The sequence below is a fragment of the Eptatretus burgeri genome, chromosome 10, assembly GCF_056783735.1.
Source record: "Eptatretus burgeri isolate ZD-2024b chromosome 10, Ebu_testis_v1, whole genome shotgun sequence".
Lineage (NCBI taxonomy): Eukaryota > Metazoa > Chordata > Myxini > Myxiniformes > Myxinidae > Eptatretus > Eptatretus burgeri.
Window position 1 is genome coordinate 99,011,777 of NC_140970.1, and position 26,135 is coordinate 99,037,911.

General features: G+C 42.6%; 1 protein-coding gene across 4 annotated transcripts in view; it reads left to right on the top strand.

Annotated features, from left to right (window-relative positions):
* The window catches only part of LOC147019250 (heterogeneous nuclear ribonucleoprotein A/B-like), a 51,861-nt gene that overhangs the window by 15,696 nt on the left and 10,030 nt on the right, over positions 1 to 26,135 (top strand). For 3 of the 4 annotated variants that reach the window (XR_015062705.1, XR_015062704.1, XM_085899587.1), the window contains exons 5-7: positions 990 to 1,101; positions 1,267 to 1,425; positions 17,834 to 17,938. Coding sequence is in view for 2 of the 4 variants with exons in the window: in XM_085899587.1 (XP_085755713.1) it covers positions 990 to 1,101; positions 1,267 to 1,425; positions 17,834 to 17,907 (345 nt within the window). In the remaining 2 variants the exon portion in view is untranslated. Of the gene's footprint in view, positions 1 to 989; positions 1,102 to 1,266; positions 1,426 to 6,110; positions 6,385 to 17,833; positions 17,939 to 26,135 lie in introns of those variants that run through there. The other variant, XM_085899588.1, reaches the window with a different exon arrangement.

Genomic DNA, 26,135 nt, shown 5'->3' on the forward strand with positions numbered 1-26,135 from the left:
AAAGGACCCCGAAGACCGAAATAAATGACGGCTGGGTGTTTGTGGAGATTTAACTTCTTCGGTGGTGGTGGTGGTGGACATAAATGAGTGAAAGTGTTGCAGTAAGCGTGGAATTTTGGTGGTTTAAACAGAAGTGGATTCCAACAAGAATATGTGGATCCTTTAGGATCTGCGGAAGGTCAGCCGGCTGATGAAAGCAGAGCAGAGGTGGTTTTAAATAAATAAATAAATAAATAAAGGCCGCTGATCTGTCTGAGATGAGGACAAGCTTCGTGCTTTGCCTCCATGGAACGAACTGCCAATTCCAGCTGAGATTTATAATAAATAGTCGGTTCAATCGTCCTTTTGTCTGATTTAAAACTTCCTCTTTTAATTTTTTTATTTTATAATTTTTTTTTTTTTTTTTAAGACGTCGTGGTGTGAAGATTGATGCGAACTTATCTTAATTGTTGTCCAGGTTAGTCGTCTTGTCGCACAGGCCTATGGGTAGCATAATTTTCTGCTGGTGCAGCTGATGTACCTGTAGTTTGGAAGGGGAATTTGTTATTTGTTCAGAATAGCTCGTCTCGTCTTTTGCGAAGGACGCCGTGGGATCTTTAACGTCCACCAACGAATGCGAGTAGACGGGATTCCCAGGATGATGTCCATCCGAGGGACGGCGGACACATTGATAAATCTCCTTGCTTGCAAAACACCAGAATTACAGTTTACGGCTGGGTCAGCATTCAAACCGAGTCTAAACAGCTCAGAGGCAAGTGTGCATCCCTCTGCTTGCTCCTGGGTCGCATAAACGGTCCATCACGTGGTTTTTTTTTGGCAGTCATTCCAAGATGTTTTTTTTCACTTTAGAAAAGATGTCCGCTTTTAACTTGAGGTGGTGAACATCAGTCTCTGACAGGCTGCAGGACTCTGAAACATTTGCTTTTTATCTTCACCCTTGTACGCACTTTGTGTTTGACAGTACCATGTTTGTTTGCACGTGCTTGCAGTGTGAGATAAAACTTGCCCAGCCCAAAGAAGTCTATCAAAACCAGACATGGGGAAGAGGAGGGGGTCGAGGAAGAGGCAGAGGAAGTAGTGGAAATGTTGGAGGTGGTGAAAGTAAGTGGTTCTCGTTGGCCTTTTTCTTGTGGTTTTCAGATGCATGTGTTCATCTCCTTGTTACATCACTCCTCCTTTCCCTCTCCAATATGTTGCATGTTTGGCCTTTTATTTATTTATCTTGATCTCCGCTCACAATACACGTACATTGTTATTCTGTTACAGCTACACCACAAGGTTGGAATTCTGGTTACTATAACCAGGGTTACGGTGGCTACGGCAACTATGGAGGAGGCTACGGCAGCTATGGGGGATATGCTAGTACTCCATATGACTACTCGTACTACGGCTACGGGAACTACGGCAATTACGGAGACTATGGTGGTATGTTGAAGATTGTTGATCAGGCCTGGCGTAATTGTGTAGATAATTGAGTTTGTTTGAACATTTTTATAACTGACGTGCTGAACACAAAGCGGAGCCTTTTAATTATTTTTTTTATTTACTTTTTCTTTTCTTTTTTTTGACGCAAAATCTCAGCTCGTGGGAAAGCGAGGATGTGGGGTAAATTGGCAATGTACTGACAGTGGGGACAGTTTGACAAGTGAGGGAATGGACAAACGGGGAGAAAACGCAATGACCTGCAAAGGCAATTATGTTGCATATGTTTTATTTGGGCCAAAAAGCTCATGGTCAGGGGTGGGGTATGATGTGGGATGGTGCACTTCTTGCTCTAATCCATTGAGGGAAAAGTGCAATCGTGTACTCTGGAAGGCAGCTCCACAAATGGGAGGAGAAAGGCATGACAGGATGAGGTGCAGTGAGCCTGGAATTTGGGAGTTTAACCAAGGTGGGATTCCTTGAAAACGCGAGTTGCTTGGAATGGTCGGAGAGTTGAGAGGGCAGAAAGAGCTAGGTGGTGGGAAAAAAATAAATAAATAAATAAAACGTGCCACCTGCTTGTCTGCGATGTGAGCACAACAGACCTTGTGCCTTGACTGTGTTGTTTGGCTCCTCCAGCAACCTCAACCCTTGTATAAAAACAAAATCCTCTAACAAAGAGCAGCAGGTTCACAAACGACCAAAGGATATGGAGGGGAGGAAGAGGGCTTTGGACATATACAAGGAAGAAAGTGAGAATAACAGAGGAGAGGAATGGGAAAGAATTATGTGTTGAAGAGGATGTGGATGTGCATGATTGAGCACATGAGATTGTGATGGCCAGCGTACTTGAATGATTGAAGTGAGGAAGATGACACAGCGGACACAGGGTGACAATTCCACAATCTGGAGAATAAGGGGACCAATGAATGCAAGTGGGCAACCAGCCTGGTGTTTTGGAGGGTGAGCAGATGAGGGTTTCTGGAGGAATGCGTTTGACCTGTGGTTACTTTTGAAGGGCAGAGGCAGGAAAGGGCATGAAGAGCAAGGCAAGATGAAAGCTTGTATAAAATAGAGCCCACCAACTTCCCACTGGTGGGAGAGTGACAGTCCGCCTCCTGCCTTGAGATGTCAATGTTGTCAAAGGCGTTGTTTTTTTATTCCCTCAAGACGATCAAGGCGAGAGTCGGGAGCACCAGCTCAGAGTGGGGGACCGCACTCCACGGAGCTCCATATTAACAGCAAGGCCATTTGGAGGCAGAATGAGTAAAGGGAGGGAAGTCGGACAAAGGGGGGGGGGATAAGCTTCATCACATCAAGAAGAGTGATAAAGGAAGGGGAAGCTGCATATGACTGCAATGGAGCAATAATCAGAAAGGGGGGAGGTTGAGTTAACTGGGGAAAAACTACCACCTTGAGAGGAGGGGTGGGTTTTGTGGAGGATTGTTGGGAAGAGGGAAGAATCTTTTTCTGGAGGGAAGAATGTGGTTGAACAGACTGAGGAAGCTGGTCCCACAAGCAAAAAAGGGGCGGGAAGAATGAGCAGAGGTGAGGAGTGAACCTGGACTTTGGGAGTTCAATCCAAGCAAATGCTTGGGGGAGGGGGGGGCAGGGAGTAGGCAGTGCAAGACCAGAAAGGATGTAGTGGAAGAAAGGCGCCACCAACTTCCAACTTGTCTGCGATGCGAGAGTTGCATGCTTCGAGATTGAGCTACTTTGCTGGCAATTCCATTTAATTTGAGCGTCTTGATTTCTCTGGCATTGGGGTGTGAAAGGTGCGAGATTATGGCCATTAGCCCTGAGCTGTGGCTGTGGATGAAGTCTTTCCAGGTTGTTTGGAGTTGATTTGTCAGGAAAGATTTTGCACGACGGAGAAAGCTTAGTCGGTGGCTGACTTTGGAGCCCAACTCTGAGTTGTGGGTTTCCCAAGTCAGAACATGGCTGATGGTGATGCCCAAAATATTTGAGGGACAACTTCAAACAGTTTGTCAAGAAAATAGATGGGAATGTTTGACAGACAGTCCATTCAGAGAGAACGACTGAGTGAGATCTGCCAGGATTGAAAGACTTCCAATTATTGGCCCACGTCCTGATTCCATCAAGGTCTGCAGAGAGGGATGTTTTTGCTGCCTGCCAAACTGCAGGATGGGGGATGCTGTGGGAGAGGGTGGTCATTGGTGAAAATACGAGGATCTGCATGGTGTCGGTCGATGTTGATTTGGGCTTTAGATTCCACATAATCCGAAAGAGATAGATCTGATACTTGGACGTCAGCCCATGCTGGAATTGTTTTTGAGAAATGTTTGTTTTTATGTTGTATTGGTGTTTTAAGTATCCAAATGGAGTTGGTACCTCAACCGGTTTTAAGTTTGCTGCCAATCCTCTGAGTTAAGATGGACTTGTGCAAGAAACTTCTTTCAATTGTTCTTGCACTTTCACCTTATTGCTCCCCTTGCAATCAAGTTCTGATATCAGACATTCTCTTAAAGTGTCCATCAAATCTCATACGAGCATTCAATGGATATTTTTTTCTCTCTTCAAATTCTGAGGGCAGGTTGTCTGATTGAAAAAAGCCTTTTATTTCCCGCCTTCATGCTTCTTTCATGAAATGTTTTTTTTTTCTTTTCTTTAAGCGACCATTTTTGTAGTTTTTGACATCCTCATTCTGTTTTTGTTTATTACTGGGAATTGAATTTGAAAAATAAATAAAGTACAGTTGTAGATCCAGGTTGAAATGTACTATTGTTCAAAATTGCTCTAACATGTAAAAGGATCCTTTCCCATCTTGAAGGCAAACCAAGCTCAAATTTTTAACCGAAAACAAAAAGTGCTGTGCCGCGCCGCATCGCATCTGCAGCCTCCACCATTATTAAGTGAGTTGATTGAGGATGTGTACAACACCAAAGCAGTTGCTTCGTGGGTCATGTGACTGTCTTAATGCCATTTTAGAGGTGATTGCACACCGATCGTCGGCATGTCTAAAATATGGCCAAATTATCCAATAACCAAAGCGACTCCAAAAAATCCTGCCGAGTTCCCTTCGCCCACCCCCCTCCTTTTTTATGTACCACGGTAATTTTGGTCATTTCCGGAACTGGTGACCTGAAATGGAAAACTGAATCTGAGATGAAAATAAACAGAATGTTGTAAATTACAGGGGAAAAAATAAAAAGTCAAAACAAGGTTGAATTGGAGATAAAATATTCACAACACTGTCTGCTTTATTTGTTTGTTTGTTTATCCATTCATTTTTGTGTACAACTTTCCACCAACTTAAATCCCATACTATACTTTGGGAAAGTATTTTTTTTTTTTAAAAACCCCACAATTTGATGCACAAGCACACGGACAAACTTTGACACCTGGTTGGTCTCAGTTCCACCTCCTGAAACCCACCCACTTGTGGAGATAGCATTCAATGACACACACACACACACACACACACACACACACACACACACACACACACACACACACACACACACACACACACACACACACACACACACACACACACACACACACACACAGTCCAAAGTTTGGACGCACCGACTCATTCAAGGATTTTTCTTTATTTTTACTATTTTCTACATTGTAGAATAATAGTGAATACATCAAAACTCTGAAGTAACACTAATGGAATTATGTGGGAACCAAAAGTGTTCAACAAATCAAAATATATTTTAGATTCTTCAAAGTCACCACCCTTTGTCTTGATGACAGCTTTGCACACTCTTGGCATTCTCTCAACCAGCTTCATGAGGTAGTCAGCTGGAATGCTTTTCCATTAACAGGTGTGCCTTGTTAAAAGTTAATTTGTGGAATTTCTTTCTTTCCTTCTTCATGTGTTTGAGCCAATCAGTTGTGTTGTGACAAGGTCCGGTTAGTATACAGTAAATAGCCCTATTTGGTGAAAGGCCATTATTTTGTCTGTACTGTAGTCATCCATATTATGGCAAAAACAACTCTACTAAGCAAAGAGAAATGACAGTCCATCATTACTCTAAGACATGAAAGTCAGTCAATGCAGAAAATTTCCAAGAACTTTGAAAGTTTCAAGTAGAGTCACAAAAACCATCAAGTGCGATGATGAATCTGGCTCTCATGAGGACCGCCACAGGAAAGGAAGACCCAGAGTTACTTCTACTGCAGAGGATAAGTTTGTTCGAGTTACCAGCCTCAGAAATCACCAATTAACTGCACCGCAGATTGCAGCCCAAGTAAATGCTTGACAGAGTTCAAGTAACAGACACATCTCGACATAAACTGTTCAGAGGAGACTGCGTGAATCAGGCCTTCATGGTCGAATTGCTGCAAAGAAACCACGACTGAAGGAGACCAATAAAAAGAAGAGACTTGCTTGGGCCAAGAAACACGAGCAAAGGACATTAGACCGGTGAAAATCTGTCATTTGGTCTGATGAGTCCAAATTTGAGATTTTTGGTTCCAACCGCCATGTCTTTGTGAGACGCAGAGAAGGTGAACGGATGATCTCTGCATGTTTGGTTCCCACCGTGAAGCATGGAGGAGGATGTGTGATGGTGTGGGGGTGCTTTGCTGGTGACACTGTTGGCGATTTATTTAGAATTCAAGGCACACTTAACCAGCATGGCTACCACAGCATTCTGCAGCGATGTGCCATCCCATCTAGTTTACGCTTAGTGGGACCATCATTTGTTTTTCAACAGGACAATGACCCAAAACACACCTCCAGGCTGTGTAAGGGCTATTTGACCAAGAAGGAGAGTGATGGAGTTCTGCATTAGATGACCTGGCCTCCACAATGACCCGACCTATACCCAATTGGGATGAGATGGACCGCAGAGTGAAGGAAAGGCAGCCAACAAGTGCTCAGCATATGTGGGAACTCCTTCAAGGCTGTTGGAAAAGCATTCCAGGTGACTACCTCATGAAGCTGGTTGAGAGAATGCCAAGAGTGTGCAAAGCTGTCGTCAAGGCAAAGGGTGGTGACTTTGAAGAATCTAAAATATAAAATATATTTTGATTTGTTTCACACTTTTTTTTTTGGTTCCCACATAATTCCATTTGTGTTATTTCATAGTTTTGATGTCTTCACAATTATTCTACAATGTAGAAAATAGTAAAAATAAAGAAAAACCCTTGAATGAGTCGGTGTGTCCAAACTTTTGACTGGTACTGTATGTATATCTATTTGAGATCTGGGAGGGCTCCGTTTCATGTTTTTAAACGTGCCTATATGAGGTAACACACCTGGTGAAGTCTGAGAAGACACTTTCAGGAGTTGAATATATGTATGGTATGGTCATCAACAATATGCTCAAAGCCTCCACAAGTGTTTTCTTCGACTATTAAAACAACATTGATTTGTTGATACAGCCGAGTTTGGGTGAGCAATCTGTAATTCACTTTGATCAGAATCATCAAAAACTTGTGATCACAATTCAAACCAGGACACTCTCGGTAGAGCGCTTACCTCTGCCCTGTAATGCCTGATCCATGAGAACACATCTGGCCCAATACATTTTTGAGATATCGTGCTCTATCGTTTTTGGCCCTATCTCTCAATGGTGAAGAATCACTTTAAAAATTCTTGGATCCGGATCTTCACCAAATCTAGCCAGTTCGTCCTTGTCACACACCCAACCTGTCCACAAAATTTCATCCGGATCCGTCCACAACTTTTTAAGATATCCTGCACACAGACAAACAAACAGACAGACGGGTGAGAGGGTGATGGGCTGCACATACATAGACCTAAAAGCCAACGTTTCATCCCACAGAATACCAATCTATCAGGATTAACTGGTAGCTTAAAACAAAATGGGTAAAATCTCGGTGGATTATCATTGTTATCCATGAGGGACAAAAGGTTCACATGTATGACATAGGTCACATGGTTTGGTAGCCAAATTGGATTTACTGTGAAACCGATTAAAAAATCTTCTCCAGAACGGCTGGACAGATCGAGGAGAAACTTCACACAAATGTTCTCCAAGCCTTGGGTGTACAGTTTGGCTGAGGAATAATTGATAGGTCACATGGTTTGGCAGCCATATTGGATTGAAGAAAAATATTAAATAATGTTTTCTATGGAACTGCTTAATCGATCGACATGAAACTTCATATTTATGACCTAGTAGTGAAGGGAAATACATGTTCCAAATTTCAACTTTATTGGACATATGGTCTGGCTGCCAGAATTATTTAATTTTTGGATATGAGTTATTTTTGATGTATATATATATATTTTTATTTTTTTTTGAATAAGGCTCACTTGGCTGTGCCCAGATGGGTTTGAGGGTAGAGGAGTAGCAGCTGAAATGTAAATCGCATCCAGGTTCCTCCTGATGACTTCATCTTTGATGTATATATTTTTTTTTCCTTGTTTGGGTTCTTCTAATTACTCCAATGCAGGACTGTACCTATTTGGTCTTTATTTTGATTTGAATTTCATTTCTTTTAATCCAATTCTGAATTAAATTGAATAGTAGTAACAAAAAAAAAACCACGTCATGGGTCAGCGTGAGGCGACCAATCAAAGCGGGGTTGCATCAACCACACAAAACAAGTCATGGTGAGGTTCTGCAAGTTCTGATTGCTCTTGTTCTTGTTGATTCTGCATAAGGAAAGAAAACCTTTTGAGTGGAATAACTCGCATTACTCGATTGTCAAGATGTGATATCTATACAATCAACAAGTTCAGAGAAACATCTATAATTGGAAAAACCCATCTTTAGCAGACCGAATAATCTGTAAGAAGGATGAGCAATACTTGAAGATTGTAACCTTAAGGAATAGAAGCGAGGCGTTAAATACGGGACTTTCAAAATGGTGGATGAATGCTTCAGCGTTTCGCTGCATGTGCTGTGCACATTTTCAGCGACTCTTTTGCAAGACGGGGCTCTTTTAACCTGCCGTGACCAGCGCACAATCGAAAAGTGAAATTGCCTTTTTAACAGCATGATTGACATCTAAACGAAAGTGTCAATTTCGAAATGGTTAATCGTAATTGTTGTGTTCCTGGATGCAAATCGTACTCTGGGGAAATACGAGAAATACCTGTGGATGAGATGTGTCGAGTTCCTACCATCCTGTTACTGGAATTGAGTGGTGGTGGACATGCTGTAGATGTACACATACACATACAAGCTTCTCCATTTAGCAATAGATGCAAAATTCTTGTCCATTTCTCTTGTGTCCCCAGAACCAAACAAACAAAATACTGTACCTGAGGTTGTTTTTCAACTTACCCTGTGCAGTCACAAGGTACGTTTTGTCCTTCCCATCAGTGTCCAAAAGCACGCAAACCAGATACGATGACTCCCTACAACTCTCTTATTGTGCAGATGCACACCCCACCTTTTCTATCAAGTACTTTTCCAAGTATTTTCAGCTTCCGTCAGAAGCTCTGTGAGCCATTTTGGGTGACATTCTTTAATCGCGCACATGCAAAAGAAGTTCACATGCCCTGAAGATCGATGTTTCTCAGGGTTTCTGCGTATGCGTGCCCGAGCATTGTGGGGCAGATCAAGTCATTTTGAAAGTCCCGTATTGACAACAGAACGAGCAGAAGGCTGAGGTTTCGTCCATCCATTAATGGTGTACAACAGTCACTTTTGAAGTCGGGACTTGAAGGATGTGATGCAGGAAGAAAACCTCATTTTAGAAATGTGCACAAGAACACAGAAATTGGACCACAAAACAATGGTCAGAGGTGCTATGGACAGAAGAGTCAAAGTTTGTTATTTGGATCGAATTGAAGGCAGTATGTGAGACGACAAAAAAAACTGGAACTTTTGAAGAACTCTCCTTGAAGTCGATAACTGATTGTTGAGGATCTTCAGTTCAAGTTTGGGTGAGCGGGAGGGGAAGGGGTGGTCCTTGAGTGGTTTTTGGAAAATTGATGGTGTACTGATTGTCGGAAGGTACAAACAAATTTTAGTTTGCCATGCTATCCCTTGTAGTGCAATACTTATTTGTCCAAACTTCAAACCACTCAGCTGGAATAATTAAAACTTATTTGCAAAAGAAAGAGGAAACAGGAGTCCTTCAACACATGGAATGGCGCCCCTCAAAGCCCATTACAACATTGTTTTTAAACATGTGTTTTACAATTTAAAATATATATTTAAAAAAAGGACCACTGAACCTGTAGCTTCTCTGAGCCTTCTCCTAATGTTGTAATTCAAATTTGGTAGCATTCTGACTGGTGGGTCTGGAGAAGAATATTTTTCAAGGAATTTACTAAGTCAGCCATTTTGACCTACTTAAATTCACATGACCGGAACGAGCTTTGCAATTCCCGTTACCAGTCAGTAGCGGAATGTTGCTGCCACATTTCAGCCGGAGAAGTCAGAATGGGAGACGGACGGTGCATGATGACAATACCTTATTTGGAATTCCAATTCCAGATAAGCTAAAAATATGTTTACCAATTGCTGTATGTACATATATAAAGCATAACAAAATTATACATATATAAAGTGACAGCATCCGAAGAAGAATTGCAATGGTTTTGAAGGAAAAGGATGGACTCTTACACTCTTAGTTGATGTCAAAGTATATTGTGCACTAGCAAATACAACCCGTCACTTCGCTGATGGGAATATTGGGGGGTGTTGGGGAGGAGAGTAAGAAGGAGAGGAGGGAGCTTAGAGTGAGGGGTGGAGGGGGCAGGTCAAGGCAGCGTGAGGGTAGGATCTGGAGATGATCGCCATGTGGAGATGACCACCATCCGGGCATAGCCACTGTCCAGATACTTTGAGGTGAGGGCAAGGTAAGGCATTGTGAGGGGAGGGTCCGTCTGAACATAACCACCATCCAGAGATGACCACCGTCCGGACAGGATTCAAACCCAGGCTAGACAGCTTGGAGCGATTGTGTGTACCTCTCGGCTTTCTTGGAATGCGATCCGCAATCACCGAACCATCATATTAAACACACACCTCCTGGAGAGGCTCAAAATATCAAATATGTTCGAGTTGGACAAATTAACTTTTTTTTTAGCAGTTGGGGGGGGGGGATATAGGATACAGTTTGGAGGTTGAGACGGGGGGGGGTAGGACTTGGGGGTCTGGAAGTGGAGGGTGAGGACTTAGGGGTTTGGTGGAGTTGTGGGGGGAGAGAGAGGTGAGGACTTGAAGTTACATTTTACAATGTCGGGATGTTCCGTGGGTCGCTGCTAATATAGATGTATATTCTCTGCCATATATAAGAAGAAGAAAAAAAACTGAACACGTGATTGTTGTTGATGGGATTTATTCATGGAACATTTAATGTGCAAACCTTTGACAGAGATGAATGCTAAATGATCACATGTCCAGTTCATTGTGACCTAATCATGCATTGCTGCATTGTGGGAAATGTTTTCTCATGGGGATCCAATGTCGAAGGAACAATCTTCGATACCAGGTATGTCCACCTCCAGCAGCAATCGTTGCATTGAGATCCAGGGAGTGTTTGCAGTACTCTGGGCTGTTTTAAACCAATTGCTTCGAATGATCGTGAGCGGTAGTCATCTTGGGACGTCCACTTGTTGGTCCAGTGACTTGATCACATCTTCTGAGGTCATAAACAGTTCTTCTCTTCAGGTTAAAGAGCCTTACAACATGGCTCATGGAAGACTCTGCTTGAAGGTGTCCAATGATTTGATTCCTCTGTTTTTCTGACAGACGTGACATTTTAATGGATTGTTAAAGAATGTAGTCGGTGTGTTGTGGATGATCCACACACTGGTGTCTTGGAAAGACTGTTACACATTTTCTCATAATGCCTTTTGTCACCTCTAAAAACCCGAGGGTGCACGAGTTGCTTGTGCTGAATAATGATTGCACGAAGCAGTTCCATCATGGTGAAACTTAGTCAGGTGTTATGCACATTTCTCGTGCCTCAAGGCCTTTAGAATGAACGCCGGACCAGTCCAACAATTGCATTATACATTCTACATGTTATCAATGGTGGAGAATGTGTGCTTTACTGCGATCACCAGATGGCATCTCGGTGTGATTCAAGCCTTACTGGTTATGGTTCAAAAAACTGCAGAGAGAGCGAGGGAAAAACACCATAGCTGCAGACATTTTCACCCTGTACACGAGACATGGAGCTCATTCGTACAGCATGATGCATATATATCTATCTATATGTATGTATGTATATATATATTGCAGCTGACCTCGTCTCCGAACGGGTAACCTGAGAACACCGGAGGTTAACTCCCAGGACGCCCATTGTTCACTGGACTGTGCGTTCTCCATACCCCCGACGCCCGTGGTACAACATGGGTAAGGTGCCAATTCAGTTGCCAATGCACCAGAGTTCAGCACGCACGTTGGGTTTTGAAGATAATTTGGCTCTATCGTAGGGCGATTTTCCCAGCCAAAAATCCACTGCGGTAATCCTTTTAAACTAAATGGGTTTACTAATTGTCAAGCGATGGGTAACACACCAACATGTCATTGCAGTGAAAGAGCGATCCAATCTGTTCTCTGGCACATTTCAGCTGGCTGGGCAGTGTGGCCCTGACTCAAGATTGCTTGCCTAGCTCTCCTGCTCTGGCACCTGAGAACCTGGTGGGGGAGGAGAGGACAGAGCATGGAAAGAGCAGAGGGTGCAAGAACAGAAAGGAGATGGTTGAAGACAAAGACCACCGAGCTGTCTGTAATGTTGAAGTGATGGACCCATCGTCACTGCTTCATCCTTAGAGATTTGATCTTGAGGGCCTTGGTTTTCATGGCATCAAGCTAAACAAGGTGTGAGTCAGGGGCACGAGCCCAGAGGGGAGAACAGTACTCCAAGCTGTGGATAAGAGTTCAGGTGTGCCAAGGATAGACTTTGCACAACGAAGTTTGCTGAGTGGATTTGGAGGCCAACGTAGAAGTGTGGTTTACCCAAGAATGATCATGGTTGATAGTGAGGCCCAAACGTTTGAGTGACTGAACTTCTTGAGGATCGTTAAGAAAGTAGATAGGAGAGTTCACCAGATGGTCCTTTCAGAGAGACAATGAGAGTGTAAGCTTTGTCAGGATTGAAAGACCTCCAAGTATTTGACCAGCTCATGATTCTATCAAGTTCTGCAGAGATGGAATGCGCTACTGCCTGCCGATGTGCAGGATGAGAGATATGACCAGTCATATCAGAGACCAGAAAGACCAGAGTCTTTCTACAAAGAGTAGAAAGCGTAATGTGCAAGAACAGTCACAACTTATTTTCGGCCACGTGTGCTGATGTCCGGTCCGGTCCAGTTGCAAAATCTGAGTCGAGGGTTACCAGAAACCCCGCCACCTTCACAGGTTGCAAAAGACAGTTTCTCTTTCGCTCTGGCTCGTACTCGGACCACACCCTCGGCCCTTTATACTCTCACACCCATATATTTATTTCCTTACTTCTTTCAGCGCCAACACTGGAATGGCATCCATTTCCCAAAACAACTGAATCCCCACGATCTCTACGACGGGGATTAATCTTCACAGGGGCGTGTGCTTCTTCCTTTTCTTTTACATTCACACCATGTAACTCGATCACAATCGCTCTAAATTTGGGTCACACACTCCAATCACATCCACCACTCTACTCTTCTCAACACTCGTTCCCCAATTCATCCCTAATCTCGTTGGGACGAGAGAAGGGAGGAGGGTACACCATTTACATAAAAGTCCTCCAAAGAAATCTAAATCCATTATGCGTAATTTGAGTTTTATGACCAATTCAATTCTCTCTTATTCACTCAATATTTTTTTTTTAATGTGAATTTGAAGCTGCCTCCTCTCTGGAAGAATTGGAGTTAATCTTAGTGTTTTTTTTTTGTCGAAAATTTTTTTATATATTTTTTTTTACATTTCAATTTAGAATGAATTTAATAAAAACCCAATTTGTTTTTATTTGAATTTGAGGGGGGATCTGTCACTGGACCTCGGGTAAGTATCCCGCTCTTGACAGTGTTACGGTCGCGGGATTCTAACCACCACCAACGGACCACTAGGTGAGTGGAGGATGAGAGGTCACCATGTCCACCCGTAATTTGCGTGCAGGTCGGTGGTTTAAGAACCGTGTGGCCGCAGTCCAACCTGCTGACAGTGATGAGCTGAGCGGAGCTTTGCCGGCGGTTTGTTTTTAAATGGCACCTTAAATGTGCTGTTCCCAAACATCCCTGCTTTGGGATTATTTTCCCAATTAATGATACTTACTCGGACTTCCGCGTCCAACTCCTCCCCCTCCCCTCCCAATGGCCACGAAACAGGTTCTCGTTAACGGGGTTTATTAACAATCTGGTGGAGAGGGGGGAAAAAGAGAAACACTACTTCACACATGGTAAATCAAACTAACAGAAGAATGATAAATACAGTAATCACTCGTGTCACACGAGGGTTACATTCCTGGAACCCCCACATAACCCAAATCCGTGTAAAATAAGACCACGCGCCTTTGGGGGAAAAAGGGGGCTGTGTTCTGGGCTCAGTCCTCTCGCCTATAAACTTGCGCGTCACTTGCTTGCCAAGCATTGCTTTTCTTTTCGGGCAGTAGTTTGTTTTACTGAAATGCTTTCACCATTTAAAAAAAAAATTTTTATTTGGCTGTCAGGAGTAACGATCGACACTTTGGTGCGAATAAACATAAAGTATATTTAAATGGCAAAAAAAAACATGTGAATTCAATAAAACAGATCGTGTTCCATAGAAACAAATATAGTAATTGACTGGAACTGCCACTTTATAACTGCTGGCAGTGATGACCGGGTACCCAGACGTTCGCCTTTGATACAACGTGAGACTTTCTGCAGATGACAGCCGCAAAGTTTCCCTTCGATAGGATAAGCGGTTCCAGAGAAAACATTATTTAAGAGTGATAAAAACACAGCCCTGCTTCGAGACGGCGCGGAACAGGCGAGTTGTGAACCGGATCGCACAAAGTGTTCAATCTAGTTATTACGAATGCAGTTAGCCCTTTTTCCTGGGGGCATTGTCAGTATCAATTGATTTGCTATTTCTGTACCCTTAAATGCATTCAGGTGGAGCCAAGTGAGCCTTCTGGAAAAAAACAAATCTAAAAGTTCTCAGATTTAAATAATTAAATAATTCTGGCTGCCAAACCGTGTGGCTGATCAGGTTGAAATTTTAAACCCACGTTTCACATGTCGGCTAAATTATAATTTTGAAGTTTCGCATATATAGAAGCAGTGGTTCCAGAGTAAACATTAATTAATATTTATCCCTCAATCCAAGATGGCCACCAAACCATGTGACGTGTGACATAATTGTTACCTCGCGTGCATACACGATGGTAGATGATTGCAAATTTTCGCTTCGATAGGTTAACAGTTCCAGAGAAAACATTATTTAATATTTTCTTAAATCCAACATGGCTGCCAAACCTTGTGACCTATCAATAACAAATTAACAAACTTATATTCACTACTCCTGAGCAATACGTATGTGAAGTTTCCCTTTGATATGACCAGCTGTTCTGGAGATGTTTTAAATTCAAGATGGCCACCAAACCATGTGACCGAAAAATAAGAAATTAACAAACTTGAAAAAGGACCTCATTGCGAATATATGTGTAAAGTTTCGCCTCTATCTGTCCAGCCGTTCTGGAGAAGAAGATTTTTCAAATTTATTCATTTTCTATCCAAGATGGCTGACGAACCATGTGACCTATGACATCATAAATTTAAATTCTGCTTCCTATCGTGGACGGTAACAAGTGTGTGAAGTTTTGTGTAAATCTGATAAGGTCTGTTTTTCTATCCAAGATGGCCGCCAAACCATGTGACTTCTGAGGTAATAAATTTTTACCATGTATGCAGATCTGATGGACGATGGCAGTTGCAAATTTTCGCTTTGATAGCTTAAGGAGTTCCAGAGAAAACATTATTTAATATTTGTCTTATGTCCAACATGGCTGCCAAACCATGTGACCTATCAATTATTAATTAACAAACTTATATCGCATACACGTCCAAAATATACTTGTGAAGTTTCCCCTTGATCGGACAAGGCGTTCTGGAGATGTTTGAAGGTTTTCGAGTAAATTCAAGATGGCCACCAAACCATGTGACCTATCAAGAAGAAATTAACAAACTTGAAAAAGGACGTCATGTGGAATATATGTGGAAAGTTTCGCCTCAATCTGTTCAGCCGTTCTGGAGATTTTTAAAAAAAAAATTTTCAAAACAAGATGGCTGCCAAACTATGTCACCGATGACGTCACAATAATTTTTTTCTACGATGAATTTCTGTGTATATGATGCTCAAATTTCAGATTTTTCCCATGCAGCGTTCTACTTGATGAACTTTCACTGGCATACTGCTTCACCTATGACGTCATGAAAAATCACACGTATTCCCTATAGGGAGCTTAGTAAAATGTATCAAGCAAAAAAAATTTTCCCATTGGAAGGTTTCAGAGATACAGAGGTCCAAAGTTTATCGTTTTTTTTCAAGATGGCGCCCGTACCACGTGACCTATGACGTCACAATTATCAATTCAGTATGCTATCAAAAAAGATACATACTTTGGTGAAAATTTTGTGTCGATCGGACTTACCGTTCCTGAGAAAATGTTTTTTAAAGTGAAAAAATCCGCAAATTTCGTGAATTGCCGGCGGAAGAAAAAGAATAAATAATAAACAGAAGAAAAACAATAGGTTACCCAGTACATTTGACTGGATACCCTAATAATGGTTCTACAAAGTGCAGTGTTGATGCACAGAGAGATGGGTGCAGGACTGTATGCACTGTGTCCCTCAGTTTCCACCAGCCCCACAAAGTGCACATGCCACAAGAAGAAGAATACCATATAAAAGTGAGACTGGGTCTTGGTAAAATAGAATGGTGTCGAATAAAGTCGAAACTGCGTAACCCAAACCCATGTAAAACAAGGGTTTACTGTACCCAACGTGCCCGCCGCCTGCGGCACTTGATGGCTTAATTACTTAAAACTTGCTCATTCGGGGTGACCAAATTAAATGGATCGAAAGAGAGATAGAGAAGAACCTGCTCCACGCGGTGTGTCTTTGTTTGGCCTCCATCACAGTGTCTTTCCAACCATGCTCGCTGCGCACCACCGAACCACGCAGACCCGGGCAGGGACCACAGCACAGCAGGCACAAACCACGAAGGATAAGAGCTCTGGTTATCTGCACTCTCAATAAGACACGTGCAGGTGAACAGGCAGGGACCTCAAAGAACAACATGCAGGACCCAACCAGGTGATGAGACTTCATGCTCCCATGGGGTGTTGGTCGATCAGTCCTGAAGCAACGCAATGTCTCTGCTATTATTTGGTCCTGCGGGGATGGGTGGGACAGCTGTGATACGTTGGGTGGTTTGCGAAAAATGTATAGGAGGACTGATTAACATCAGAGAATGTTGCACAGTGTGTGGCAGGGTCGTGCGGGTGGAATGGGCCTTAGAAACAGACATTTGGGCAGGAAGACTAGAGCTTCTGAACCCTACTCGACATTCTCATTAATTGCAGCATTTACATCGCACCAATGTGAACATGCACTCTGAAATAACTATTGTAATCTATTCCGCATTTACCCCTTAGACCAAATCCATAACAATACAAACGCTTCCAAGCGCTTAACATAAAATGTTGCAATACTTTTTGCATAAAATCATTGTAAATACATAATCTATAGAGTGAAATGGTGGAAATTGTATTAAAATACATGGCTGCTATCACAAAGCGACAACACAACACCAGAAATCAAACCTAGCTTTGAGTCTCCATCCATGATTGCTGACCCGCATTCCTGAATGCCATTGGATGGGTGGCACCCATATGTCTTCCACTGTCCGAGCAACTGACCACCGGATCCACTGCACACAGAACCGCTGACAGGCCAATCCAAACATGAGGAAGGGAGCCACATGTTGAGTGATGCCGTTCACATGGTGAAGCCCCAAGCAAACTGTGCAACGGTCAGAAAAATCCCATTCCGAAGGACATACCTGGGCAGCTCAATGCAGCTGCGACGCCAAACCACCTCCACGTTGCACCAACTCTAGCCCGATGTGGAGATCACATGAAGTGTTTTTGTGGTCTTGCAGTCATCGGTCTGACTATGAGAGAAATCATCTGGTTAGCCACTCAGTCGGTGAACCACAAAGGCAATATGTTTCTGCTTGAATAAAAATTACGGTCAAATGCAATGGTTACTCCTTGATGCTTGATGGTGCATTTTGCAGTTGTTACTTTTGTTTAAAAAAAAAAAAATTGTGAAACTCCAAAAAAACTTTTTTTTAAATTCCTAGTATAAATATTACGAACAAACATTGTTTTACGAGTGCACTTTAATGGCAGTTAAAGTTTTTCTGGTTTCATTTCTCTCCCGACTATTTTATTTTATTTTTCCTCCCTCTCCTCATCTTCTTTCTGTTTGTTTCTTTGTTTCTCTCCTCTCCACATCTCTTCTGCCATCGTACAGCTACACAGCAAGATGGTGGTTACGGCAAGGTTCCTCGCCGTGGTGGAGTTCATAGTGGATATCGACCCTACTAAGTTCTACGCCAACCTCACCTCATTTACAATGGTATGAGATTCATCCCCATCGTTCTTATCCGAACAACCCCAGCCCTCTCCCCCTTCCCTCCTCCCCACCTCGACACTCAGACGCCTTCCCCACCCACCCCCTTCCTTAGCATGATGATTCTTTACGATTCAAAATTCTCACGTGTAGGATCTAAAGTACCCTGCTTGTAAGTAAATTAAGTGCGTCTGTAAAAGTGCAAAAACATGGCTTGCAACACCGAGTTCCTGACCAAGTCTTTGGACAATTTAGATCACGTTATTAATGTTCAAACTTTAGGGTTTGTTGCTTCCATTAATCAGACCTGCCATTTTACTCGTGTTACACAAACTTCACAGTACAAGGTTTTTTTTAGTATTATCCCCCCCTCCCCCCCCCCCAGTTGACTTGATGTGCGAACTATGTTCACAAGGCTTGTAGTCAACTAACATTTATTTTCTCCCATTGAAGTTTGTGTTTTACTCGCTGTGAAAAGTAAAATTATGAATCTAACAAGCAGGTTGGAACTGGAAACCACATCCCACACCTCCTTATTACCTCTGCCACCGAAGGTGAAGGAGGTTATGTTTTCACCCCTCTCTGTCTGTCTGTGTGCAGGATATCTCAAAAAGTTGTGGACGGAGCCAGATGAAATTTGGTGGGCAGGTTAGGTGTGTGACGAGGACAAATTGATTCGATTTTAGTGATTATCCGAATCCGAATCTGTATGTGTTTTTTTAATTTTTTTAAGTGATTCTTCATCATTGAGAGATCGGGCCAAAACGATATATAGCATGATATCTCAAAAAGTTGTTGACGGATTTGGATGAAGCTTGGTGGACATGTTGCGTGTGTGATGAAGAAGAATTGATTCGATTTTATTGAAGATCCGGATCTGGATACGAGAATTGTTTTAATTTTAAAAGTGATTCTTCACTATTTAGAGATGGAGCCAAAAACTATATATAGCATATCTCAAAAAGTTGTGGTTGGATCCAGATGAAACTTAGTGGACAGGTTGTGTGTGGCAAAAACAGATTAATTTGACGTTGGTGAAGATATGAATTTGGATCTGATCATTTTTTAAGCAATTCTTCACCATTGAGAGATGGAGCTCAAAAACGATATATTGCATGATATTTCAAAAATGTAATGGGCCCGATGTGTTCTCATGGATCAGGCATTACGTGGCGGAGGTATGCGCTCTACCGAGTGCACTTCTAGTTCGAGATGTGTTTGTTGTCTCCAGCTCAACGCCATCTTTGTTGAAGGGTATCCTGTGGGCGGTAAAAAAATTTTATTTCATTCGGCTGTTACTCATGGCAAAATATGACCTAATGGAAGGAATTTATTACTATTGGTGTTCTTCAGTCGTCCGGCAAGATCGTCCGTCCTAAAATTGCAAATTTATTTTGTTTCCTTTGGGACGCCGTTTGAAAGTTCAGGGCATTAACGCTGTCCTGTCCCCATGTCGCCCCACCATCCTCCCTGTTCTTGTTTGTACAAATATGCCCTTGCCCGTTCTCATGTCCGTGTTTAATTTGGTAGAAAGAATTCTGCATGTATGTAGTTGAATTGGGGAAATGTGTTGAAGCACAAAAGTGAGCAAAGATGAGAATACAGAGTGCAGTCGGTGTCCTCAAAGTATATGAGCACATATCTGCTTTGGAAACGGTGGCACCTCGACTTTTATTGATGAGTTCAGCGATGGTGAGGGCAAACACTTGAGGGAGCTTAAACCCCTGTTATTTTCATCCTTGAAACAAAAAAAATCGAAATTCATTGTTATACCAAAGTACTTTTTCAACAGATGGCCATGCTTTCCCACCCCAAACAAGTACTAGGAAAGCTATCAACTGCCTTACAAATATGATTCGTTCACAGAAAGGGCTGGCCATGTATCGGAGAGATGGAAATAACAATCCGACCTTTTTATCTTGCCAAAACAAAGTTTTTGCAAGATATGTTAGTCAGCTTGTATGTTTTTTTGTTGTTGTTTTTTTTGTTTGTTTGTCTGTAATCACGTATAAAAAATTCTGCAGAGCACAGTTATCATTGGAAATTTTTGTAACCGCATATCAGAGGCCTATAGAGGTCTCTTTCAGCGCATAAAATTTTGAAGGTCAAGGTCACTTTGTCGCAAATCAGAGGAGTCGACGAAACTCTTATTTTTTGAGTAAATTTGATCAGATCGTCTTCAAACTTCATGGGAATATAGTTCATGGTCTGGCGCTCAGCTGATTAATTTTTGGTGGCGATTGGCCTTGACCCTCATATGTTTTTTTTTTTTTGTCTGTAATCACGTATAAATCACTCTGTAGAGCACAGTTATCATTGGAAATTTTTGTAACTTCGCATATCAGAGGCCTATAGAGATCCCTTTCAGCACATAAAAATTTTAAGGTCAAGGTCACTTTGTCACAAATCAGGGGAGTCGATGAAACCCTTTTTTTGAGTAATTTTGATCGGATCGTCTTCAAACTTCATGGGAATATAGTTCATGGTCTGGCGCTCAGCTGATTAATTTTTGGTGGCGATTGGCCTTGACCTTCATGGTTAGCGCCTCAGGTCAAACATATTTGACCCCAAGGTCAAATTTTCAAGTTTTAGGAACCATATCGTGTTGTACCTCAAATTGAACACCTCGATGAGTGCTTTCGAGATATGTCAAGCTTGAGACATTATGACGTCATTTGGTGACTTCATGAGGCAAACACATTTTTCATGGTTACTCTGTAGAACGATTCTCATCGGAATCTCTCGTAGGCAGATATTCCTCAAGGAGTCGCTCCTGGTGGATAGCGGCTCTGTTCACCTCAGTGTGACCTGAAAGAAGTCACACGTGGTCGCCTTTTGGCAATTTTATTTTTATTATTATCATGTTTTTGTTTGTTTTTAGGGGTCATTGTCAGAATTACCTTGGCCTTTCAAATCGGTTTTTTTTCTCATTCGTGTCACTTGTTCTGAGATTTCAGACTTTCAAGTACCTTTTGGGATATGTCTGCACACTGGCATCTTGTATTTGTGTGGTAGCCACATCTTTGTAACGTCCTGCATCAGATTCTTGCTTTACCAGAACGAGAGATTTTGTTGTCTTCTTATTTCAATTTGTCTTTTTCAGCCATGAATGTGTGCAGCAGCTTCTGCAGTGGCTTGACGTCATGCATAATCATGTTCTGGACCATTAATGCACACACTGTGAATGGCTTTTTGACATTTTCAAGATCATAGATTTCTGCATTTTTGTAAAACCACCAAACCGTGTTCCACTGAAACGGCGCAAGTGAATCTTCGGTGTGGTTTACAAGTCTAAACGTGCAACAATTGGCTGAAATGATTCCGAATGATTAATTTATTCAAAACTATTGCCAATGCGGCACTTTTGATATGACGTAATCTGCCTCAGATTGCTCATGCGCAGAACCCTCCCCAGTAACAAAGTAAATAAGGGTGGCCTGGACATCTTTCATGCCTCCCAGTTAAGGATTGTAGAATGAAACGACTAAGAAAAACTTTTATAGAAGCCAGAATTACTTGTAAGTGTATTTGCGAGAAAAGGGTGTACCTCTGCACAATGAAACGGTTGGAGAACTTAATGATCAACTTGTCAAAAAGCTAATATGTTGCGGTCCGTATTGCAAAAAAAAAAAAAAACACGTCTGAGGATGAGCGTCCGTGAAAGGCCGAAGGGTCGTAGACATTTCTCGTGAGTCCGATTTGCATTGAGGAACGGAGCTATTGTGATTAACCATTTTGAAATTCCCACTCTTTCGTCCAAATGCTGAAAATTATGTTTAAAAGACTATTTGAATCGGATTTTGCACCACCAATGGCATATTAAAAGTGCCTGGCATGCCAAACCAGGTCACTGTAAAAAAACATGTTGTCACATGCAACTGTCCATCATGTCTTAAGAAAAAAGAAAAAAAAATCACAGAAAACTCTACCGGCTACAAATAATGATTATTTCCATTTTCTCATGTCTGAGACCGAATGACTCTCACTACGTTGTGACAGCTTCCGTGATCTTGAGCAGCATCAAGAAGGTTCATTCGAATGGTTCCACCCATTTCCTTGATTTGATCTTCCATATTTTCCAATGTATTAACTACACCCATGTTTTTCACCCTCATAGTGTGTGTGTGTGTGTGTGTGTGTGTGTGTGTGTGTGTGTGTGTGTGTGTGTGTGTGTGTGTGTGTGTGTGTGTGTGTGTGTGTGTGTGTGTGTGTGTGTGTGTGTGTGTGTGTGTGTGTGTGTGTGTGTGTGTGTGTGTGTGTGTGTGTGTCTCCAAACTGTGAGTGGTGAGCGCAAGGATCATGTCCCATACACCCCTTGTTGCACGTCCCGAGAGCGATAAGCCCCGCCTGCCATGCAGGAACATTATCTCTTGCTCAACCACACATACCTGGAGCCATTAATTGAATACGGTCGGGATTAGTGAAGTTGTGAAACCCATTCTCAGACCTAAGCCAAACGCCATGACGTCACTGTCACGACACAGAGCCATGTCCACGGCTCCCGGAAGAGAGTATCTCGCAGAGCAAATTAAAATGATGTTAAATGTAATAACCTTTTAGAAGCTGTCACAAGTGAACCAAAATTGCATTCAACGACCGGTTTCACCCTCATGAGATCATCAGGGTAACATAACAAGTTTCCATGCACAGGTGACCGAAACCTTTCAGTTATATCCCAATCACTATATATATATATATATATATATATATATATATATATATATATATATATATATATATATATATATATATATATATATATATATATATATATACATACACATATATATGTGATTATTTATTTATTTTATAATCTCGATCGAAATACGTTTGTACATTAACTTTAAATAGCACAAAATGAAAAGTTTTTGAAATCCAAATGAAGCGCAAAATTATCGGAACATTGAAGTCTGTTTTGTAATTTTATCGAACCTTTTGGGGTGAAGTCAGTCGAATTACCTGATCGCCGAGTGCTGTAATGGCAGGTGTGTAATCGCGAGAGCTTCATCGATGTGCTGCACTTACATGCATGCATTGAACTCCCGAAGTGCAGCACACGCATCCAAAGCTCCCACCCGTGATCGCTTGCACGAGTTGTATTATACTGATGAACAAGAAAACAGAGGAAGAACTGATGAAGAAAAGAGGTTGGAGAGGAAACGATGTCAAGAATTATTATCATATTTCTTTCTTTCTGTCTTTCTTTCTTTCTTCTTATTTTTAGCTCACCTGGAACGTAGTTCTAGGGAACTGATGGGATGGTTTGTCGTCCGTCCACAAATACTTGTAACTTCTCTGAAACTACTCGTACAATTTAGATGAAATTTACCACAATGTTCATCACCATGTATGTACCAGTTCATTCATGGTATTTTTTTTTTTAAACGGTTTGAGGGGTCCATGCAGGCAGTTTGTTGGGGGTTGTCCCCCCTAAAGAGGTATTTGCTTTCTTCTCTGAAACTACACACCATTTCAATGAAACTTGACCACAACCTTTATCACCCGTGATGCACTAATCTTTGTTCACTGCTTCAAACAGAAAATCCATAGGTATTTACTTTCTTCTCCATTACATATTTTGTGGGTCATCCTTGCCTACCAGTGGTTGCTTGGTTATCTTATCCAACCGTTACTAGGTGAGCGCCCAGGGGTATTGCCCCTATGTTTTCATATTATATTGAGGATTTTTTGTTGTCATTGATGGAAAAAGTAAGAAAAGAGATATTAGAAAATAAATATTCTTTCTTGTGAAGTTTTGGTCCTGAAAAGGGCCGTTTGGGTTTGATGAAGCTTTTCACTAAAACCCGAGGAAATCTTCGTCACCGCTTTCCTCGTCGAAGATGGCACGTAACTCCTCGTCCGAATCAGGGTAGAGCAAGTCCTCGTCGCTGTCGCAGTCACTTGCAGCCTCCTCCTCCCATATGACATCGTCTTTTGTGCTGTCCATGTTGTTGGCGATGCAGCATTTCAGGAATGCTCGCTTGATGATGTGTGATGGCACCTCCTCCCACACCTTGACAGTCCAGCTGCAGATCGTCGGAAGGTTGACCATTCTCATACTCCCGCTCTTGGTGTAGGTCTTCTCCCCACTCCTTATCCAGTGGAACCAGCAGCGATGTAGCCCATCCTTGAACAGTTTGTTGATGGACACATCAAGGGGCTGCAGGAGCAATGTCATCCCACCCAGGATGACGACGAGATTGGTGTTGGTCTGACAGAGCAGTGCTTTGTTGTTGTCGGACTTGTGACATCTGAACGCATCCAGGACTAGCATGCTCCGTCGTCGGGAGAGACCACCATCCCGCTTACTACTCCAGACCGTGCGCACCCAGTCCTGGACCAGTCCCTCATCCATCCACCCCTTCTGCTGCGCACAAGTGATGAGGCCGGCTGGAAACTTATCTTTGGGTGGAGTCTTCCTCTTGAACACGACATATGAGGGAAGCTTTCCCTTGTCTGCGGTGCCAGAGAGCATGACAGTGAATCGGTCCTTCTCCTGACCGGTAGTGTTGATCGTCACGGTGTGCTTCCCCTTCGCTGTGATTGTGCTCCCTCTCAGTGTGTCGAAGGTAAGCAAGATCTGAGTGGCGTTCCCGAGCCTGCTAAGGGGACATTCATGCTTCCGGCGAAGCTTGATAAGTCACTGGAAGCGCATTGTCTTATCAGCTATGTCGTGAGGTAGATGTTGGGAGATGTGTGTGCAGCGTCAAACTGACAGATCATGGCGTGCCATGAACCTGTAGGACCGTGACGGGCTGGCGGTGAAGTCCCCCATGTCATCCTCCTTAGCGAATCTCCTTGCCTTCAGCCTGAGAGCAAGTGTTGAGATGGCGTGACCCTCTGCTCTCTTCTTCCGGACCCAAACGATGAGATGCTCCTCCAGCTGTGGCCACTTCGCCGACTTTCCTCTGAGCGCCACCTTCTTCCTTGGCATCTTCTCTGTCGTTGCCTTGCTGATTCTCCAGCACCAGATGGTGGATTCATCCACACCGAATTGCTTCCCAGTTCCCAAACTCTTCTGCAGACTGGCAGACATTTTGAATGCTGCGGTGAATGAACACCTTGACATCGTGATAGGAAGAACGGATGATACTTGACGATCGGTGGACTTGCTCTTGCTTTGAACAACCCTGCACTGGTACTTACAAGAGTTGAACGTTCAAAATAATGTTCATCAAGCGTCGGAAAAGGGTGTTTTCCGACCCTTTATGAGAGAGGGTCGTAAAACGTCTTTCATCACGATCAAAATGGACACGCCTGTGTAGCATCGATCACACACCCGTTAAAAGAAGATTGAGATTATCGTGTTTTACTCTTGTAAGAACCATTATCAGACGTGTAAGAAATTTGGAGTTAACACGAGGACTTTGATATGAATGGTGAAGAATGAGGAAATAATTTTTCAGAGTGGGAAAGGTTCAAGGAAGATAAGAAGCGGAAGACGGGCCTTTTACCCGGACATGGAAAATGAACTCTTTGCAGAGTTTAAACAGATATGTGCTTGAGGACTGGAAATGTATTTAGTGTTTATTTCCGAGGTACGGACAATTAAAATTGAGATGACATAACAACTGACATCTATGCAGCCATTCTGAAGAACATTTACCATTATAAGTGCAGGTCATGGCTTTTTCAATACGTATAAGCGCACACGTGTTCCACGAAATCTAAAAACGAGTGCATGCGCTTATTATCCAGATTATTCGGTAATTGAAATTCAGCATTGAAAAATTAATTGTTTTTAAGACTGATTATTTTCTCTACCCGTGTATTAACCGCACTCCTGGTGTTGGCGCAGTGGTTAGGGCAGCGGCTTGGGATCCAAAAGGTCCTGAGTTCAAGCCCCGTTGGGCCACTGAATTAATACACCAGGGGGTTGACTCAGCCTGTCATCCTTCCGAGGTCGGCGAAATGAGTACCAGTGTACTGGGCCGGTGTATACCCCGGTTAAAATAGGTGTACCATATCCCTGTGTTGTAAGAGGCGACCAGGGATGCGTCAGGAAGGGCATCCGGCGTAAAACGTGCCAAATCACTATGCGGATCATACGGATGATCCGCTGTGGCGACCCCGAACGGGAGCAGCCGAAAAGAAGAAGTATTAACCGCACCCCCGACTTCTAACTTTTCCCCGCCGATTAAAAAATAAATAAATAAAAAACCCCCGTTAAACACCATTAAAAATGGTAACCATCTTCGTCTCT